The sequence below is a fragment of the Ictalurus furcatus genome, chromosome 6 (genome assembly GCF_023375685.1).
Source record: "Ictalurus furcatus strain D&B chromosome 6, Billie_1.0, whole genome shotgun sequence".
Lineage (NCBI taxonomy): Eukaryota > Metazoa > Chordata > Actinopteri > Siluriformes > Ictaluridae > Ictalurus > Ictalurus furcatus.
In genome coordinates this window covers 12,647,432-12,665,996 of record NC_071260.1, presented here as the reverse complement: position 1 = coordinate 12,665,996, position 18,565 = coordinate 12,647,432, and the positions used below count along the sequence as shown (strand labels likewise).

Genomic DNA, 18,565 nt, shown 5'->3' with positions numbered 1-18,565 from the left:
TCTGTTCTCTTTTTTAAATTAATGATTAGCCAGAGTGTGAGCAGCACATGAGCTAAAACGCCTGCTGAATTACTCTTCGGAAGAAACTCGAGTGAGAGGAGACTGCCATGGCTCACAGACTGTTTGAGGAGAAACATCATGCGTCAATTTACCAAAAGTATCGCATAATTCCACCTGATAGGGTTCTGGAGCTTATTCTGGAGTACCTAAACAAAAAGGTAGGACAGATATTCATTCTTGTTGTCCTTAATTTTATACTACTAACCATGGCTTTAAAATAAAGCCCCAGATCATATGTCTCAGTCTCCCTTCCAGCACTGCAGGGTTTGGGCTCCTTCCTCCACCAACACACCTGATTCAGTTCATCAGCTAATGTTCGACAAAAAAATACTAGCTAAAACCTAGCTAACAGAGAACAGTATCAAAACATTAGGAATATTTTCGACTAATAAGAAGGTTATGCTGTAATGTTGCAAATGTTCCTGCATTGTTGTGCAAACATGGCGTAACAACAATGGGCCTCATTTATCAGTCTTTTTGAAAAGATTTGTGTACGTGTTTGCGTAAGCCAAACTGAACTAAAAGTTAACACTGGATTTACAAAATTAAAAAAAAAAGGCTTTGATTTTCTTCGTGCTTCTGTGCATATGTTGATCATTAGCATGTACTGACGCCCACAAATCTCAATAAAAGATCAAGTGCACAGACGGCTGGGAACATGAAAGGAACAATGAGGAAAAAGGAACAAAGGCTGAAATGGAAGTCATTTTGACTCACTTCTATGCCAATAAAAATATGTAGTGGTGTAACAGCACCTGAAAAGGACAAAATGTAAAGAAAATTTTCTGAAAAGGTGAACTAGATATAAATTTATTGAGGTGACAAGAAAATGGTGTGACATGAAAACGGAGTAGGGAAAAAAAATCTACACAGGTGATCATGGACACCAAGCATGTCACACAGGGAAACTGCTATTTTAAAATAGTTTTAAGTGCCTCAGCCAACGAGCTATAAGTGTTGCTCGGCATTACACTACAATTTAAAAGCCAGCATTCGTCCTCTGAAAAAATACTACTGGTCTATGTTTCCTTAATCTTTTGTGAGCTCAGCCATTTGTTTACTGCTTATGGTTATGCACAGAACGGCGCATCCTCTGTTTATATTGAGGCCTTTCTTTTGTTTTTATTGAATGACTGACTAGTTTTATTTTTCTTAACTTATGAAAGTGTAGGAAGGTTCAAAAAAGAAAAAAAATCCAGTTGCCTCTATTGCAATTTAATTATGGTGGCCTAAGTTTGTGAGCTCAAATCCTGGCACCGTCAGTGTGCCTTCATCTGTTCACCTCACTTGTACGTCGCATTGTATATCAGTGTCTGCGAAATAAGTAAATATAAATACGGTTTGTTTGGTAGAAAGGAGCTTCTCACGAACTTGCTGTGGACCTGGGCTGTGGGACGGGACAGAACACTCGTCTGCTCGCTCCTCACTTCCAGAAAGTGGTGGGCATTGATGTCAGCGAGTGCCAGGTGGAGGAAGCCCGGGCAGTGCAAGGGTTTGCCAATGTCACCTACAGGTCTGCCATGAAGCCTTTTCTGCTGTCTCTTCTATGGTTCATGTGAAAAGTTCAATGTGGTGAGTAGGGATGTCACGAGAACCGATACTTCGGTACCAAGTCGGTACCAACATTCTTAAAACGTGACGGTACTTGTTTTTTTGCAGTAGTGTAGGTACCGTTGGTAATGATGGTACCGTGGTTGTAATTCTTCTGGAACTGATGGGGGCAGCAAATACACACAAGTGTTTTAGTCGGTCCACAAGTAGTAAAGAAGAAGAAGTACGCCTACAAGCACACGGGAAAGACTACAGAAGACGGTGACAATTTTAGCTCTGCCCTGACTTGTTGAGAGGCAAAGAGAGGAAAGGTAGCATCTGTTGCCGGTGTGCAACCAATGCTATCATTCATTTCTAACAAAACGAGGAAATTCCTCAAATTTGGCGAAGCACCTGAAAGACGGGCCCTGTATTGTTTGTTTGAGGCAGCTGGCATTGTGGCCGTGAAACCAGCTAACGTTATGCTCCATGTAATGTTTGCGATAGCCAGTTATTTAACAACGCTAACACATTGAAATTTTATAAACTACCTCCTAATGGGCCACCATGCCCGTGTCCTGTCAGCAAAATGTAGCCTAATGTCACTAATAATTATTGAAATGTTCATGCTTTTAATAAATCTTTCTGGCCTGCCACCATATCAGTGAAGTTAAACTTGTGTGTGTGTGTGTGTGTGTGTGAGTGTGTGTGTGAGAGAGAGATTAGCACTGTTTTATTAGTCACTGTCAGGCAGTGTTTGATAACTAAAATGCCCCCCTCTCTCTCTTTTTGCCAGTATTAGCCAGAGGAGGATGTCCTCCAGGAGTTTTTATTTTATTTAAGAAAAAAATAATATATATATTACTATTATTTTTCTTTTATTATTATTTGTTTTTTTAAAACCACACCGTGGTATCGATATTGGTATCGTATACTTTTGGTGGTATCGGTACCGACTACTAGATTTTTGGTATCGTGACATCCCTAGTGGTGATATTGTGCATTGTGAATCATTTAAAATTGCCACTGTGCTTATCACAGGTCAGGTCCAGCTGAAGAGCTGCCGTTTCCTGATGGCTCTGTGGATTTACTGACTGCAGCATCTGCAGCGCACTGGTTTGATACTGAGCGTTTTCTGAAGGAGGCAGCACGTGTGTTGAAGCCTCATGGCTGTATGGCTCTTCTGGGCTACACTGACCAGTTCAGCCTGTGCTATGGCTCCTGTGGTGACAAACTGAACAACATCTGTGCAGAGGTGAGAACTGGAGGACACTGCCTGTCAAATTTGGGAGTACCTTTTAGACAGGTGCATCCCCTCAGAGTTCCCCAGAATAGGATGGCCAAATCCAGATTGGTGGTGTGACGTCATGCAGCGTCATGCAGCGTCGCTTCACTTTCACTCCCTTTAGAAGCAAAGCTCTGCTCATGAGTCAAGTTGAATTAAGGTTTTGGGGGCAGGAATAAGAGATACAATATATGGCCAAAAGTATGTGGACACCTGAACATCTCACTCATGTGTTTCTTCTCTAATCTGTTGCCACAAACTTGAAAGCACACCGTTGACTAGATTGACCTTATGCTGTAGCTTTAAGATTTCCCTTTTTACTGGAATGAAAGGGCCCAAGCCTGTTCCAGCATGACAATGCCCTGTGCACAAAACGAGATCCATGAAGACATGATTTGCCAAGGTTGGTGTGGAAGAACTCGAATGTCCTGCACAGCACCCTGACCTCAACCCCACTGAACATCTTTGGGCTGAATTGAAATGCTGACTGCACACAAGGCCTCCTTGCCTGACATCAATGCCTGATCTCACTAATGCTCTTGTGACTGAATGAGCACAAATCCCCACAGACACGCTCAAAATCTCGTGTAAAGCCTTCCCAGAAGAGTGGAGGTTAAATCTGGAACAGAATGTTCAACAAGCACTTATGGGTTTGATGCTCAAGTATCCACATACTCCTTGGAATATAGTGTATGTTCTCACGGCTGTGATTGTTCACTCAACCAATTCTTTTTCTTCTTGAAACAGACATTGATCTCATTCAAAGGAAAATGAGCAAAAATGGCATTGACAAATCGGGTTAATCCATTTGTCACTCAAACACAAATATTTGCATTCTTATGCAAATATAAAGAAATGAACTGGACCTGGACTATTAAAGAAAATGTATTGATACATTGCCACTCAAATGCGTAGTTGCCTTTTTATATTATTGTTTTTTATATATATATATACATTTCCTACTATAATAATCAGATACAATGGTATTTTCTGTTTCTTCAGGTGAAAAAGGTTATCAAACCGTATTCTACTCCTCCGGTGGTGCTAGCTGACAGTAGACTACAAGCTTTATTTGAAGCTATACCTTTCCCTGACAAAGAGAGGTACATGGAAATGACAACCTGTGTGAGCACAGCCTCTTATTTTAACACAAATCTTATGCAGTAGCATCAGTCCAATGCTTGTGTAGTTTTTTTTTTAGTCTTTTGCAGTATTTCACCAAGAGTTTTGGTGCAAGCCACTAGTTTAATCAGTTCAATTTATATCTGCCTCCTGTTTGGTCATACTGAATGCTTTATTCATCTTCTGAGATAACTAGATACTTTTTATTGTTTCACATTGCACAAAATTAAACAAAGCCAAAAAAATGCATGTTCGACTAACATGAAGGCAACAACTTAAGGAGGTCAAAGATGCCTGATGTGAAGCTCTGGCATACTGGGTAGAGTTTACTTTTATAGTAAGAGTTGATCTTGTCCACACCATGAAGCGTTTACATTCTTGTTCAATACTGTGGACATTATCATTATCCAGTGTCTGACCCAAAAACCAAGTTTGATCATTGCAGTTTAGTGAAGTGTTCATTCCCACCAAACAAAATATATTATTTGAATCTGTGGGTTTATCATTCAGAAGTGGAGTATTGTTTCTGAGCTGTATTAGAGCACAATAGTGCATTTAGGCCAGGGTTATTACCCAATGTTAGGATAGTAATTCATCCAAGAGCTACAGTTCACTGGTGTGTCACTTTCAATATAAGTTGTGGTTCACACAACTGGTGTGTCATTTTCCCACAAGCAAGGGTGATTACAGATGTGATTGCTTAGTTCAATTTATTTTAATAATAACGGTAGGTGAGTGACTGAGGTGCAATTCATTTCTCTTGTTGTTATTGATGGTTTACAGTACACAGTAGGAAAATAAATTATTTACTTATTCATATTTTACATGTTACATGCTGCCAACAATGTAATGTATGTTAAAATCTATATTAATTCAGAGTCGGAACTAAAGTTGGTGTGATACTATTTTTGTCTTAACCTTTAATCTGTCTCTCTTTGGGAAGGATTGAAAGAATTCCACTGAAGATGGAGATGACGGTTGCAGGCGCAGTTGGCTTTGTGGAGTCTTTCTCTTTTTGTCAGACCTACTTTAAGAAAGATCCCCAAGCTGCAGCTGCTCTTTTAGAGTCAATGATGAAACGGTGTTGATGTTTTATTCTTTCCATATAATCATCTCTTGTGATGTTGTGCTTTACAGTAAATTTATTCTTATGAAAGATATTTTTGTATACATTGTGTTTATAGATACAAATTTTAACGCATTCAGCCTCCATTCTGTTTCAGGCTTCTCGAGGAAATGGGTGTCTCATCACCTGACACTAAGTTAGAGTTCACGACGGACTTCTATTGTGTGCTGGCATGCAAACCACAGTGAAGAGAACCACTCTGAATTGAGGGAGGACTAACATGATGGTCACAGCATATTTGTGCACTATTAAATAAACCTGTTATTAATAGAAATCTTCCTTATGTACCACATATTTGCACACAAAATGTTAAGACAGTAAATCGTGTCCAGAAGTATAGTCAAACTATAAAAGCTAATAAACCCTTTATTTACATGTGTAACAGTTTCTTTGAATTTTACAATTGTACTCTTGCTCTGAATATTACATTCTAAAAATAAACATTACATACCAATGTTTACATTACATTCAAACTTTATCTAGTCCAAGATAATCATGCTTAAAAGCAGTGTGTGTGGAATTTAGATTTATGTGCAAGTCAGAACCTTTTTTTAAGGTGGTTCCGAGGTCGTGGAACGCTGATGTCTAACACAGTTTGTTGATTTCACTGCTCAGAGAAAATTCAACTCGCCAGTTTGTTAGTTAATTAGGAAACGTATACATAATAGAAGTTGAGAATGGAGGATCTGTCTCTTTTGGTATATTTAACATGCATGCTTACATTGTATTATATCAGTATGTTGAAGTTAAAATGTTTAATGTCCTGGTCAGTTATTTTTCATTATGTAGTCAAGCGACCTCTTGTGGTCATATGAGGTATAGCAGTATAATTAGAGGAAGTGACCTCATTAGTAAGCGACAGTGACTCAGAAAGGTAATCAGAAGTTGTAATGCACTATGAGCATTCTTAAAGCCAAGGATATATTTTGTTTAAAGTTATTGATAAGGCATTCCTTTTAGGTTGTCTAGTTTATTCATTGTTCATGATTATGTTAAGTGCATTTTTGCAGTAGAAATCTCATTGTTTAACATGAAATTCTGTTTTACAGAAGTAATTTCACATCTTTTGAGACTGTAGTTCAAAACTTGCATACTTGGATACAGTAATTAATAATTCATAACTTGTATCAGTGTTAGTATTTGTATTTTGAGTTACACACCATTTAAACGATGACGTTACACTGAACATCAATCACCTTGTAGTTCTGGAAGTCATTGTGTGAAGGTGTTTAACTTGCTGGATAGTTGAATGAGGATTCAATGAGGCCAGTACAGTTAAGGTATGGGCAGGGAGCATTCTGGAAATGTACAGTTAAGTAGCTTATGTATTAACCAAACTCCACCAGATGCCAAGAAGCACATAAACAATGAGCAAAGATTGCTTGCAAGTAAAGCTTGACATACACTCACAGGGCACTTTATTAGGAATACCCCACACCCACATATCTGCAGGATTCTCTTGTTATCCATATTTGTTCCTATCGTTTCATTATGATCCATCGGATTAGGCCAATCTTTCACGCACATGTAAATAAGTAAACATTATCAAAGTGTGTTTTGATTATTTGATTAATCATTTGCATGCTCTAACATGAAAATACAGTATTAGGACTGGACAAATGAAATTGAAAAAGACTGCCTCCATTTATGTGGGAATTCAGCCTCTTGTAAATGATTCTTTGGACTTGGACCCTGGTCTAGATTTAGAGTATTTTAGATCTGAAACACGTATTCTGGTGGCATGATGGAACAGAGGGTAGGGTTGCTGCCTCACAGGTGAAATTAATAGAATTGCCTCTAACAACAATGTTACATATTGCAGGCTTTTAGTGTTATTTTAATGTCACCCATCCAAGACAGAAAGGAGCACATCTCTATATTTATTCATTCCTAAACAGTTTCCTTCTAGTTTAAAGAGACAATGATTTATGCTTTTCTTGGCATTTGGAGGATATTGAAATGTGTTGGCTGTCAAAAGCTTTTAAAGGGCTGACTAGCAATGTAGGCAGCTGCCTATGGCTGTCTAGGGTTTTTAAAGAGATGTCAAGGGCTGTCAAAGGCTTTACCTTGCTGTCAATTGCTGCCTGGGGCTGTAAAGGGCTTGGTAAAACTCTGCCTGTTAAGGGTGGTCAAGGGCTCTTAACTGCCATCAAGGGCTGCCTCATGTTGTTTAAGGACTATAAAGGGTTGCCCTGAGTAAGGGTTTTATGGTAAATTATTAGCTCAACCAAACTGGCTCATGTTGCATTTTAAGATGTTAGTCATAGCTGGTCTGTAGTTGCTTTTATTGTTTACTTGAAGACAGGCATTGCTTTGGATCTTCTAGACATCTGAACAGAAAACTGTCCAGGCCTGGTTCCTCTTTAAAATGACTGGAAACAGTGTTTTTTTTTGTTTTTGTTTTTTTAATGTAATACAGGGGTTTTGATCATTAATAAGCAAATCCTTGGTAATAGTCAATGATACATTAATCCTAAAGAGAATCACTGATTTATGTAGCTGGGGCAAAGTTTTAATCCTTGTCTAGAACAATATCTGTTTAATAAGTAAACATATTTCCAAATGAGACTGTTACTGAGCAAAATTTACAAGGCAGGTATGATTGGGTTTTCTCATTGGTCAATGAAAGCATTACTTTGATTTGAAATTATTTGACTTGTAATTTGCTCACCATTTTTGGCCAATGTGAAAAACAGTTGCTGATATTTAATACAAATGCTTATTACTTATTTTTTTGTCGCTAGAACGTTGATCCAATCCTGTGTTGTTTAGTTCACCTTTCAGTGTATATATGTACAATGTACACTAATTACAAAAATTAATTACAGTATACTTTATATGTAATTATTGCAGTCACTACATAATGGCACAGTGCCAAATAACTTACCTGTAGCCAAACGTAAATTACAAATGCAGTGTGTCTTTGCTGGGACACATGTCTAAATTTATAATGCAAGGTTCTTGTGCCATATTTCCTCCAGTGGCTATTATGGAGACACAACTACTTTAAATAAAGCTCAAATCAATGTGTTCCCAACATTGAAGCTAAACACTGAAGGACAAGCACAAATCAACAGTCATTGTGTTGTATACACTATACACTATGTGTGTCACACATAGCAAACAAATAGGACTGAAAGATCTATTTCATTATAAATAACTATTATCCTATTCTATGATTGTCTGAAGAAACTTACTTATTACCCAGGAACATTGGTGATGATTATCCAGAGTGTGAGCAGCATATGAGCTGAATACCTGCTGAGTCACTCTTGAGAAGAAACTCAAGTGAGAGGAGACTGCCATGGCCCACAGGTTGTTTGAGGAGAAATACCATGCCTCAATTTACCAAAAGTATCGCATAATTCCACCTGATAGAGTTACAAGGCTCATTCTGGAGTACCTGAACAAAAAGGTAGGCATTACTTAATATCTAAAGTAGACAGATGTTCATTAATCATGGATTTCATGTATAGCCCTAGATCAAACTTTATGTGTCGATCTGCCTTCCAGCACTGCAGGGTTTGGGCTCCTTCCTGCACTAACACCACAAAACAAAACCCCCATTAAACCCAGCTAACCCAGAGAACATATTTTCTACTGATTATAAGGAATTTATGCTCTAATGCTACAAACATTCCTGTAATGTTGTGCAAACATTGTGTAATTATAACAAAGTGCTTAAAATGTAATGCTGACAGTTAGACAAAGACTAACCTCATTGAAATATTTGTTAATATGTCTAAGTATATAAGTTTGCATGTTGCAAAAGTGTAAGAATGGTAAAAAAAAATAAATAAATAAATAAATTGGGGGAAAAACATTATCAGACCACACAGAATATCCAAACTGCATGCAACAATGACATTAAGAAAATGACCTTGGAATTATAAAGTTTTATGATAGCGAGACAAGGTTTTGACCCTGAATCAAGTCGAAGCAAATATTTCTAACTTTATATCTTATATTCATATTATACTATAGATTTTATTTTGAATACATGAAATTTATATTTTAGTGTGGATACCTCACATTCAGTGTCATGTGTATGATGTATTTACTTTTTGTTTGTTTTTTTAGAAAATTCAAATAAAACTTAACAGTTCCAAGAATGCAGCATGGGAGGTGCTGCCACCTCCCAGCTCCATGGTTTGATCCTAAACTGATTAATGAAGATGAATGAATGAATTCCAAGGATGGTTATCTGTGACCTGAAAGAGCCTTGTCTAGAAAAAATCATCTTTTTAATGCTTGTCAGTAATCTGCCAGGATGAGCTGACACAAACTATTAATTGAAGTGTGGTGTTTATTTGTAAAATACTTTACACTGGATCTAATTCACACACATTTCCTCCTCTAATGCAATTCATGTGTGGTGGCTTAAGTTTTTGGGCTCATATCCTGGCACCATCAGTGTGCTACCGAGCCATACCATTGAGCAAGACAGATAACCTTCATCAGCTCAATTATAAATCACTTTTTATAAGTATCTGTAAAATATGTAAATATAAATATGGTTTGTTTGATAGAAAGGACCTCCTCATGAGCTTGCTGTGGACCTGGGCTGTGGGACGGGACAGAACACTCGTCTGCTCGCTCCTCACTTCCAGAAAGTGGTGGGCATTGATATCAGCGAGTGCCAGGTGGAGGAAGCCCGGGCAGTGCCAGGGTTTGCCAATGTCACCTACAGGTCTACCATGAAGCCTTTTCTGCTGTCTCTTCTATGGTTCATGTGAAAAGTTTAATGTGGTGATACATTGTGCATTGTGAATCATTTAAAATTGCCATTGTGCTCATCACAGGTTAGGTCCAGCTGAGGAGCTGCCGTTTCCTGATGGTTCTGTGGATTTACTGACTGCAGCATCTGCAGCGCACTGGTTTGATACTGAGCGTTTCCTGAAGGAGGCAGCACGCGTGTTGAAGCCTCACGGCTGTATTGCTCTTCTGGGCTACACTGACGAGTACAACCTGCATTATGGCTCCTGTGGTGACAAACTGAACAATGTCTTTGCAGAGGTGAGAACTTAAATGACAATACCTGTAAAATATTAGGGAGCACCTTTTGGCGAGGTAACGTCCCCTCAGACTTCTCCAGAATAGGAATGGTGGTGTGACGTAGTGAGTAAAGCATGCAAAGAAGCACTTTGCTTTCACTACCTCATTGAAGCAAATCTCTGCTCATAAGTTGACTGGGTTACGAAACGGGTTAATGGATGTGTCACTCAAAGGTACAGTTAGTTTAGTTATTGCATTCTTATGCAAATATGAATAAATGAAATTGGAACCATTAAAGAAAATGTGCCACTTTTGTGCCACTTGAGAACCATCTTTGTATATTTATTACTATAATAATGTAAATTGATTTGTAAGATACAGTGGTATTTTCTGTTTGTGTTTCTTCAGGTGAAGAAGGTTATCAAACCGTATGCTAGTCCTCAGTTGGCGGTGGCCGAAAGTAGATTGCAGCCTTTATTAGATGCTATACCCTTCCCTGACAAAGAGAGGTACATTCAAATGACAAACTGTGTGAGCACAGGCATTTATTTTTTTTAAGCACATTTTATGCAGTAATATTAATCCAATGCAGCACCAGAGATTTAATAATTGTGCAGCAAAAATGTAGACCAACCACTGAAAAATCTTTCTCAACAAAACCCAATAACCTAGGCTACTGTAAGTGAATAACTGGCAGTCAGAATAATTCACACACATATGTGATAGCTTAGTTATTTTATAACTAATACCTATGGGTGAGTGACTCGGGTGCAATTAATTTCTCTTGCAGCTATTGAATTATGGATATTACAGTGTACAGTAGGAAAATAAATTATTTACGCTCATTCATATTTCACATGAATGCATTTTGCAAACAATACTGTACAGAAAAAAAGAAACATTACTGGTCTATTATTGTTTTATTCATATTTTACATTGTATTTTGCCAACAATACAGTAGACTAGATTGAAAACTATACTACATTAGAGTCATAACTAACATTCCTGATAGCCTTTTTGTCTTGACTTAACCTATCTATTCTTGGGAAGGATTGAAAGAATTCCACTGAAGATGGAGATGACGGTTGCAGGTGCCGTCGGCTTGGTGGAGTCTTACTCCTTTTGTCAGACCTACTTTAAGAAAGATCCCCAAGCTGCAGCTGCTCTTTTAGAGTCAATGAGGACACGGTAATCAGTTTACTAATAATTCAATAGATTATATAGTATTATATAGTTTCTGTAACATGATAACAGGAACTAATTTGTCTTGAGGATGTTTCAGGATGCAAGTATAAACAGACAAAAAAGTACAACATGTTCTGTGTTAAAATTCAGAAATTGTATTCATTGGCAAAGTAGAATAAACTAATAATTAACTTTTCAGTGGTAACACTATCACTCCACACCATTGTTGATTATTATTTCCCTCTATCAGCATGTGCTGATGTATTTCATTGCAGATACAACATTTACATGTGATGTGCTTTACAGTAAATCTGTTCTTATGAAAGACATTTTTATATGCATTATATTTATAGATACAACTTTTAACACATTCAGCCTCCATTCTGTTTCAGGCTTCTAGAGGAAATGGGCGTCTCATCACCTGACACTAAGTTAGAGTTCATGACAGACTTCTATTGTGTGCTGGCATGTAAACCACAGTGAAGAGAACCACTCTGAATTGAGGGAGGACTAACAAGATGGTCACAGGATATTTTTGATGGTCATTTCACATTTGGTATAATCACATTTGTGCACTATTAAATGAACCTGTCATCAGTAGACATCAACCTCATCTACCACATATTTGCACAGTAAATATTAGGAAATATTAAGAATTGGAACACTTTCTGCCAATTTTACAATTGGACTCTTGCTCTGAACATTACATTCAAATGTTAAATCTGATTAATTATGCAATCCCAGAGAATCATGCCTAGAAGAGTGCTGCCAGAGGGTGAGAAACACTTGATGTGAGGTGAACTGAAATTTATGTGCAAGTCATAGCTTATGGATATGGACAAAATCTTGTAGCATGATATGGATAATCTCAGGTCTTGAAATGACATCACACTATTACATTTTCTCTAAAGATTTTTGAAGAAAAAATACATATACAAAATAACTACATGCATTTATGACTGCTTTTTGATAATTCTGTGAAATACACACCAGTGAAACTCCTTTTTTTTCTCCTTTTATTTGGAAGTGCTTGTTTTTATTACAGCACACTGCTAGTATCTCACAGCACTGAACTTGACACAAACTGGCTGCTAAAATGTGGTGCTTTTTTTGTCATTGGAAATATACACTCAGTGAGCACTTTATTAGGAACACCTGTACACCTACTCCTTTGTGCAATTATCTAATCAGCCAATCATGTGGCAGCAGTGTAGTGCATAAAATTTGTGTTTCTTTCATTTGCGAATAATCGCACCAACTGTTGTCACCTTCTCACCAAGCTGCTTGGCAATGGTCTTGTAGCCCATTCCAGACTTGTGTAGGTCTACAATCTTGTCCCTGACATCCTTGGAGAGCTCTTTGGTCTTGGCCATGGTGGAGAGTTTGGAATCTGATTGATTGATTGCTTCTGTGGACAGGTGTCTTTTATACAGGTAACAAGCTGAGATTAGGAGCACTCCCTTTAAGAGTGTGCTCCTAATCTCAGCTCGTTACCTGTATAAAAGACACCTGGGAGCCAGAAATCTTTCTGATTGAGAGGCTGTCAAATACTTATTTCCCTCATTAAAATGCAAATCAATTTATAACATTTTTGACATGCGTTTTTCTGGATTTTCTTGTTGTTATTCTGTCTCTCACTGTTCAAATAAATCTACCATTAAAATTATAGACTGATCATTTCTTTGTCAGTGGGCAAACGTACAAAATCAGCAGGGGATCAAATACTTTTTTCCCCTCACTGTAAAGTGCTCGGTGAGTGTAGACAATATAGAAAAATATCTATCGATAGACATATTTCCTTCCTCCTTCAATATCCATCACCATATCGCACAGCCAGATTTCAGGCTGTTTCTTATACAGTGGAGTCCCAAACATTTTGTTGATTTCACTGCTCAGAGACAGTTAAACTCACTGGTTAATTACCAAACTTTCTATATAGAAGAGTAATTATGAAATTAACACACAGAATAAGTTGAAAATTAAATACCTGTTTTAATGTTATATTTGGCATGTGAGCTTACAATAAATAAAATTCATATCTTAAAATGACTCTAAAATGGTAATAGTATGATCCAGCAGCATTCTGGAAATGGACATTTAAGCCAACATGCTTACCTATTAACCACATTCCAGTAAATGTCAAAATGCACATGAATATCAGCAATCTGATAAATCTATACTGTTTTTAATCCCTACAATGTTTGCAAGATAACTTCACATACATAAAAATGTTTTGTGAACTACTGTTATTATTGTTCTACCAAATTATCCTTTAAAACATTTAAAGGCTTAACTGTGGCAACACTGTGCAGTAATAGTCAATTATTGAGCACAAAACATTATTTTCATCACAATGGTGTAAGCTTCGTACGCTGGTGGTGTGCAAAGTCCTGATCCTGAAGCAGTCAGGGAGGAGATGGGCTGAGTAAAGGGTCATGCTCAACAGAGAGGTAGGCAAGAGAAAAGTCAGCACACAGCCTTGTTGCAGAGTGCGCTGGGGGCCTTTAGACATGCTGCTGATGTTTAATGAGGCATCCTGTGGAGACTGACTAATGCTAACAAATGTTAGTCTCCCTCGTAGCCATGCAGGTTCCACATCTGGAGAGCCAGCAATACTATGCTGCACCTTACACCTTATATAAACTACTATGAAGGTAAGAAAACACCTATTAATGAAAACAAACATCCGAGCTAACATTAGCTCAACACTTTATTTTATGCCTGAATAAAAACCCTAAGTGTTAGACATTTCGCTATACTGCTGAATATAAATAGTGCTACCGGAGTCACGAGATTTGCACTATTTCAAAATGGAAATACGTCATAGCCCTGAGTGCAAGTAACCCATGATATGTGAAGGCATTACATTAATACTTACTTAATGGTTAGAATTTGTAGTCAGTTTAATCCTCCTGTGGTGCCTCATTTACTTGTAGAACCAGCTGTGCAGCTAGCTTGTCCCGTCCCTCCCATGCTTCAGTTAGCTGCTCTCCAGTCTCCTCACATGGTTCATGAAGCTCTGCTTCTCTCTTTCTTAAGTCCTGTAACGCCTCCTCAGTAAGGTCAAAATGACATCCATGGTGTGTGGCAATGTTGTGAAGTACACAGCATGCCACAAAGAATGCACTGACATTCTTGGGGCTGTACTGTAACGTACCACCTGAACGGTCCAAACACTTGAAACGCATTTTTAACATTCCAAAAGTTCGCTCAATCACTGACCTGGCCCTATTCAAAACACTGTTGAAAACATGCTGCTTTCTGGTTGTTGGTGTAACGTATGGTGTAAGCAGCCACGGCTTCAAAGGATAGCCATCATCACCTATCAACCACCCATCCAGGCTGCCCCTCTGAAACACTGTAGGAATAACAGAATTGGCCAGGATAAATGAGTCATGTGAAGATCCTGGATAATTGGCATAAACATGTGTCACCAAGCAGTTTGCATCACACACGACCTGGATGTTAATGGAGTACACTCCCAATCGATTCACATAACTAAGAGGTTCGGTAGAGGGTGCACGCAGCTGCACGTGTGTGCAGTCTATTGAACCTAAAACCCCAGGTAATCCATATTTAGACATGAAATCTTGCTTAGTTCTGAGCTGGCTCTCGGATGAGGCAGGGAAGACTATATAATCTGCAGCATGACGGACTAGACTGGAAGAAACGACATGTATAGCACAACTGATAGCTGACTGACTTACACCTGTCACCAAGCCCAAGGTGTTCTGGAATGAACCATTAGCAAAGAAGGCAAGAGCTGCTGTGACTTTCACGGCCACAGGGAGAGCACTGGGGCCTGACGGATTGGCCACATCATCTGCAACTAGGCGGCATATCTCTAAAACCATGCCACTGGAGAGGTGCAACTTTTCCTGGCATTCCTCCTCGGTCAAGCCAAGAAAGGAGCTCCAGCGACGATATACACGCTCCTTGTATCTCCGCCTTCGTAGAAAATACATGTACTCCATTACTCCTGTAGATAGTAAATTTAAAAATAAAATAAAAACACCTTACAGATTTTATTTTTTTATATATTACTTGCAGAATTAAACAGCTAGTGAGGACAGTTCGTATTTATTTCAGTCTTATGTAGATCTCCATTTAAGTATGAGCTGTATCTGAAATGGTAGCCTACTGCTGATTCCCTTCAAACAATAAGTGCATTATGGGGTCTATAAATTTTCTAGGGTTCTCAAAGTGGTGTTTCGGGACCCCCAGAGGTCTGTGAAACATAGCTGGTGGGAAACATACAGCAACTCCAGGGCTCCTGAGTTGATCCTGAGCTCTGGTTACTGTCTGTGTGGAAGACTGAGTGTTCTCTCCTTGGCCATGTGGGTGTCATCTGGTTTCCTTGCACCTCCCAGTAGCATGCTTGTAGGTGTATAGGTGACACTAAATTGCACTTGTGTGTGAATGTGTATGGCATGGTGTCCTGCGGTAGACTGGCTTCTCATGCAGGTTGTATTCCAACCTCTGGGCCAGTGTTCACAGGATAGGCTCTGTGACCCTGACTAGGATAAAAGTAGTTACTGAAGATGAATGAATGAATGTGTAAGCAGTTGAGGATATAGTGAATAGGATGTGATTTTGGACACTCAAGCACAGTGTTTATTTTAAGTAAGTCCTCATCTTTATTTATTTCAAGTAAGTCATCATCGTTATGATAGCAATCGGGAGTAGTGTTTAATTAGACACTTAATTCATTATATGGCGTTACACTTTCTTCCAGTCTACATCCTTTGAAATGCAACTGAACTTCAATGTTCATATGTAATGACCGATCAAATAAATCATATTTAGTTACTTGGGTGCAATAGATAGCGTCAATAAATAACTTTTTACTGGCATGAATAATGAATTACTGTAGTGGTTCAAAGTAAACACTTAGAAACCAATGTTTACTCACTCAATTTTTAATCTTCTCCTGTTGCTTGGTAACGGAGGAGTGACCGCCTTCATCCACATAAACAAACATTGCGGTTTTCATCCTCGACTTTATATTGCTGCCTTCTTTAAACTGTAAACAATTAACTGTTTAAAAGAGACCATTTGGTCTCCGTGTCACTTCATATCACGGTTGCAGCTGGAGACTTTCTGCCGGCTTTTTTCCTGTTCCGGAGCGTACGCCTCTACGTCACCATCTCCAAGGAAACCCATAGGATGGCTGTCTTGCGCGTGCTAATTTTCGCGTGGACTGTGAACTTTCATTTATCGTCAGTTTTGCTACCTCCATAGACATCTAAATACATTTTTTTATTAATGAAATAACAGTAGGGGAATACAAAGCCGTACAAAAACACACGAATCTACAAAACAGTAAAATCAAAATTCTGCATCTCATGTCAAAAATCAATCATACATCTAATACATCAAGTAGCCTATCATCTTTAACAGCTGAGATGTCTTAACAGCTTTACGATTGTTCTGCATTGACATTAGAGAGTCTTCAGTCAGTGGAAAATAGTCTACCTTTTGGTACAGTTAACATATACTTTGCTTTATGTATATGATATTTTCACAAATAAAATAAGAATTTTAATTATATTGTTCATTTCCAATAAACCAGTTTCACACTCCATAAACAAAACCATAAGGCTATATCTGTTATAGTGACAAACTTGTTAAACAACTCAAAAAGAAACAAAAAAATTTGGGACCAGAACAGTTTGACATAATAACAACTGAAAAAGAAATGTAAGATTGTTTCTGATTCCTCTTTACAAAAACAGCATAATGGTGAAAACCCTTTTTTAAAACTTACTATTAAAATCATCCATCCATCCATCCATCTTCTATACCGCTTATCCTTTTCAGGGTCACGGGGAAACCTGGAGCCTATCCCAGGGAGCATCGGGCACAAGGCGGGGCACACACGCATTCACACACCCATTCATACACTACGGACACTTTGGACATGCCAATCAGCCTACCATGCATGTCTTTGGACTGGGGGAGGAAACCGGAGTACCCGGAGGAAACCCCCGCAGCACGGGGAGGACATGCAAACTCCGCACACACAGGGCCACAGTGGGAATCGAACCCCCGACCCTGGAGGTGTGAGTTTCTTTGACTTTATTAGGAATTACATATTTATTTATATCTGACCACAGATTCTGAAAAAAGGGAAGGATAATCCTGTTCCACTTCACCATTGCTTTAGGTGAAACGCTTTTTTATTTGGTTAAGATTTTTATAATATAGGCCTAAAGGTTATTAAATGTTTTATCCCTGATTGAATGGCCCCCAACAGTGAGATCTGGTAGAGAACCAATTACAGGTTTATACATCTTTTCATTTTTAACAAGGTGAAGGAGTTTCAGGGAAATACAACGAATGAGTTTTAAAATATTCTTTTGAGGAGACATTCATCCCAAGATTATTAACAAATACAGTGTAATTATATAGGTCACCTGAATGATTTATTACGTCTGTAACAAAAATGAAACCTTTGTTAAACCATTTGCTCCGGAAAATAGTCTTGTTTTTGAATAATATATATTGATTATTCCTAATAACACAGGAGTGGGGAGAAAAATTGTGTTTGTAGACTAATTTCCATGTATCCAAAGCTTGTTTGTGAAAGTTAGACAACATAATTGGGAGTTTAGTGCATTTAAAATCACAGGTAAGTAAAAAAAAATTAAGACCACCACATTTTTTAAAGATTAGATTGGGGATAAAGAACCTTTGGAAATTATTCTCATAAAGACAGTGCTTGAACCAGCTAATATTAAAGATATTATTAATAGTGCTAAAATCTAAAGCATTTAGTCCTCCTTCTGATACACTTCTAATTGCTGTTTTCCTTTTAACATAATCTGACTTGCCTCTCCAGATAAATTGAAATAAAATTTTGTCAATTGCCGCACACATATTAAGAGTCTACATAAAGGGATAATGCAGGATGTACAAGTCTGGAAATCCCTTCAGCCTTGGAAATCAATTCACAACCTTGAATAGATCAATTTCTTTGGAGCCAACAGTTTAAAATATTTTTTGTTTTTCATAATCTTTGTGAAAATTTTTCTGTAATTCATTCATCTTCAGTGAATACTTTATCCTGGTCAGGATGGCGGTCGGATCTGGGGTATATCCCTGGGAGGCCGAGCCTCACAAATGAGACACCAGTCCATCACAGGATAACATTCAGTTCCTGTTCTCACTTACCTTATAGCAGCTATAAAAAGTCGTACCATCACCAGCCTCTCTTTATTCTCTCTCTTCAAGTTAAAAAACACACGCAGCTTCTTAACCAC

General features: G+C 38.1%; 3 protein-coding genes across 6 annotated transcripts; 2 read left to right on the top strand and 1 right to left on the bottom strand.

The window, feature by feature from the left end:
* The first annotated feature begins 36 nt into the window (after nucleotides 1–36).
* On the top strand, nucleotides 37–5,685 carry LOC128608647 (uncharacterized). Its single transcript, XM_053626541.1, has 6 exons — nucleotides 37–218; nucleotides 1,413–1,573; nucleotides 2,632–2,845; nucleotides 3,878–3,978; nucleotides 4,941–5,078; nucleotides 5,221–5,685. Exons 1-6 carry the CDS (start codon nucleotides 108–110, stop codon nucleotides 5,309–5,311), a joined length of 816 nt encoding a protein of 271 aa, XP_053482516.1. The 5' UTR covers nucleotides 37–107; the 3' UTR covers nucleotides 5,312–5,685.
* A 2,650-nt stretch (nucleotides 5,686–8,335) lies between these two features.
* Nucleotides 8,336–12,305, top strand: LOC128608645 (putative methyltransferase DDB_G0268948). Its single transcript, XM_053626540.1, has 6 exons — nucleotides 8,336–8,538; nucleotides 9,653–9,813; nucleotides 9,926–10,139; nucleotides 10,527–10,627; nucleotides 11,169–11,306; nucleotides 11,696–12,305. The coding sequence occupies exons 1-6, from the start codon at nucleotides 8,428–8,430 to the stop codon at nucleotides 11,784–11,786; spliced, it is 816 nt and encodes a 271-aa protein (XP_053482515.1). The 5' UTR covers nucleotides 8,336–8,427; the 3' UTR covers nucleotides 11,787–12,305.
* Nucleotides 12,306–13,272: 967 nt separating this feature from the next.
* Nucleotides 13,273–16,818, bottom strand: LOC128608644 (putative nuclease HARBI1). Of its 4 annotated transcripts, none has more exons than XM_053626538.1 (3): nucleotides 16,216–16,818; nucleotides 14,182–15,282; nucleotides 13,273–13,949 (listed from the first exon to the last, which is right to left on the bottom strand). In XM_053626538.1, exon 2 carries the CDS (start codon nucleotides 15,275–15,277, stop codon nucleotides 14,207–14,209), a length of 1,071 nt encoding a protein of 356 aa, XP_053482513.1. In that variant the 5' UTR covers nucleotides 15,278–15,282; nucleotides 16,216–16,818; the 3' UTR covers nucleotides 13,273–13,949; nucleotides 14,182–14,206. The 4 variants fall into 4 exon arrangements, 3 of the variants coding, with proteins under 3 accessions (XP_053482513.1, XP_053482514.1, XP_053482512.1); XR_008386101.1 differs by lacking the exon at nucleotides 13,273–13,949 and having other exon boundaries at nucleotides 13,977–14,661; nucleotides 15,011–15,282; XM_053626539.1 differs by lacking the exon at nucleotides 13,273–13,949 and having other exon boundaries at nucleotides 13,977–15,282; nucleotides 15,561–16,818.
* Nucleotides 16,819–18,565: the final 1,747 nt, after the last annotated feature.

Excerpts from the sequence above, each read along its gene's own strand:
- LOC128608644 (XM_053626538.1), bottom strand. The coding sequence starts at position 15,277 with ATGGAGTACATGTATTTTCTACGAAGGCGGAGATACAAGGAGCGTGTA.
- LOC128608645 (XM_053626540.1), top strand. The coding sequence starts at position 8,428 with ATGGCCCACAGGTTGTTTGAGGAGAAATACCATGCCTCAATTTACCAA. Across the intron at positions 10,140-10,526 it reads TGAACAATGTCTTTGCAGAG|GTGAAGAAGGTTATCAAACC; the intron begins GTGAGAACTTAA and ends GTGTTTCTTCAG. Across the intron at positions 10,628-11,168 it reads CCCTTCCCTGACAAAGAGAG|GATTGAAAGAATTCCACTGA; the intron begins GTACATTCAAAT and ends ATTCTTGGGAAG.
- LOC128608647 (XM_053626541.1), top strand. The coding sequence starts at position 108 with ATGGCTCACAGACTGTTTGAGGAGAAACATCATGCGTCAATTTACCAA. Across the intron at positions 1,574-2,631 it reads TTTGCCAATGTCACCTACAG|GTCAGGTCCAGCTGAAGAGC; the intron begins GTCTGCCATGAA and ends TGCTTATCACAG. Across the intron at positions 3,979-4,940 it reads CCTTTCCCTGACAAAGAGAG|GATTGAAAGAATTCCACTGA; the intron begins GTACATGGAAAT and ends CTCTTTGGGAAG.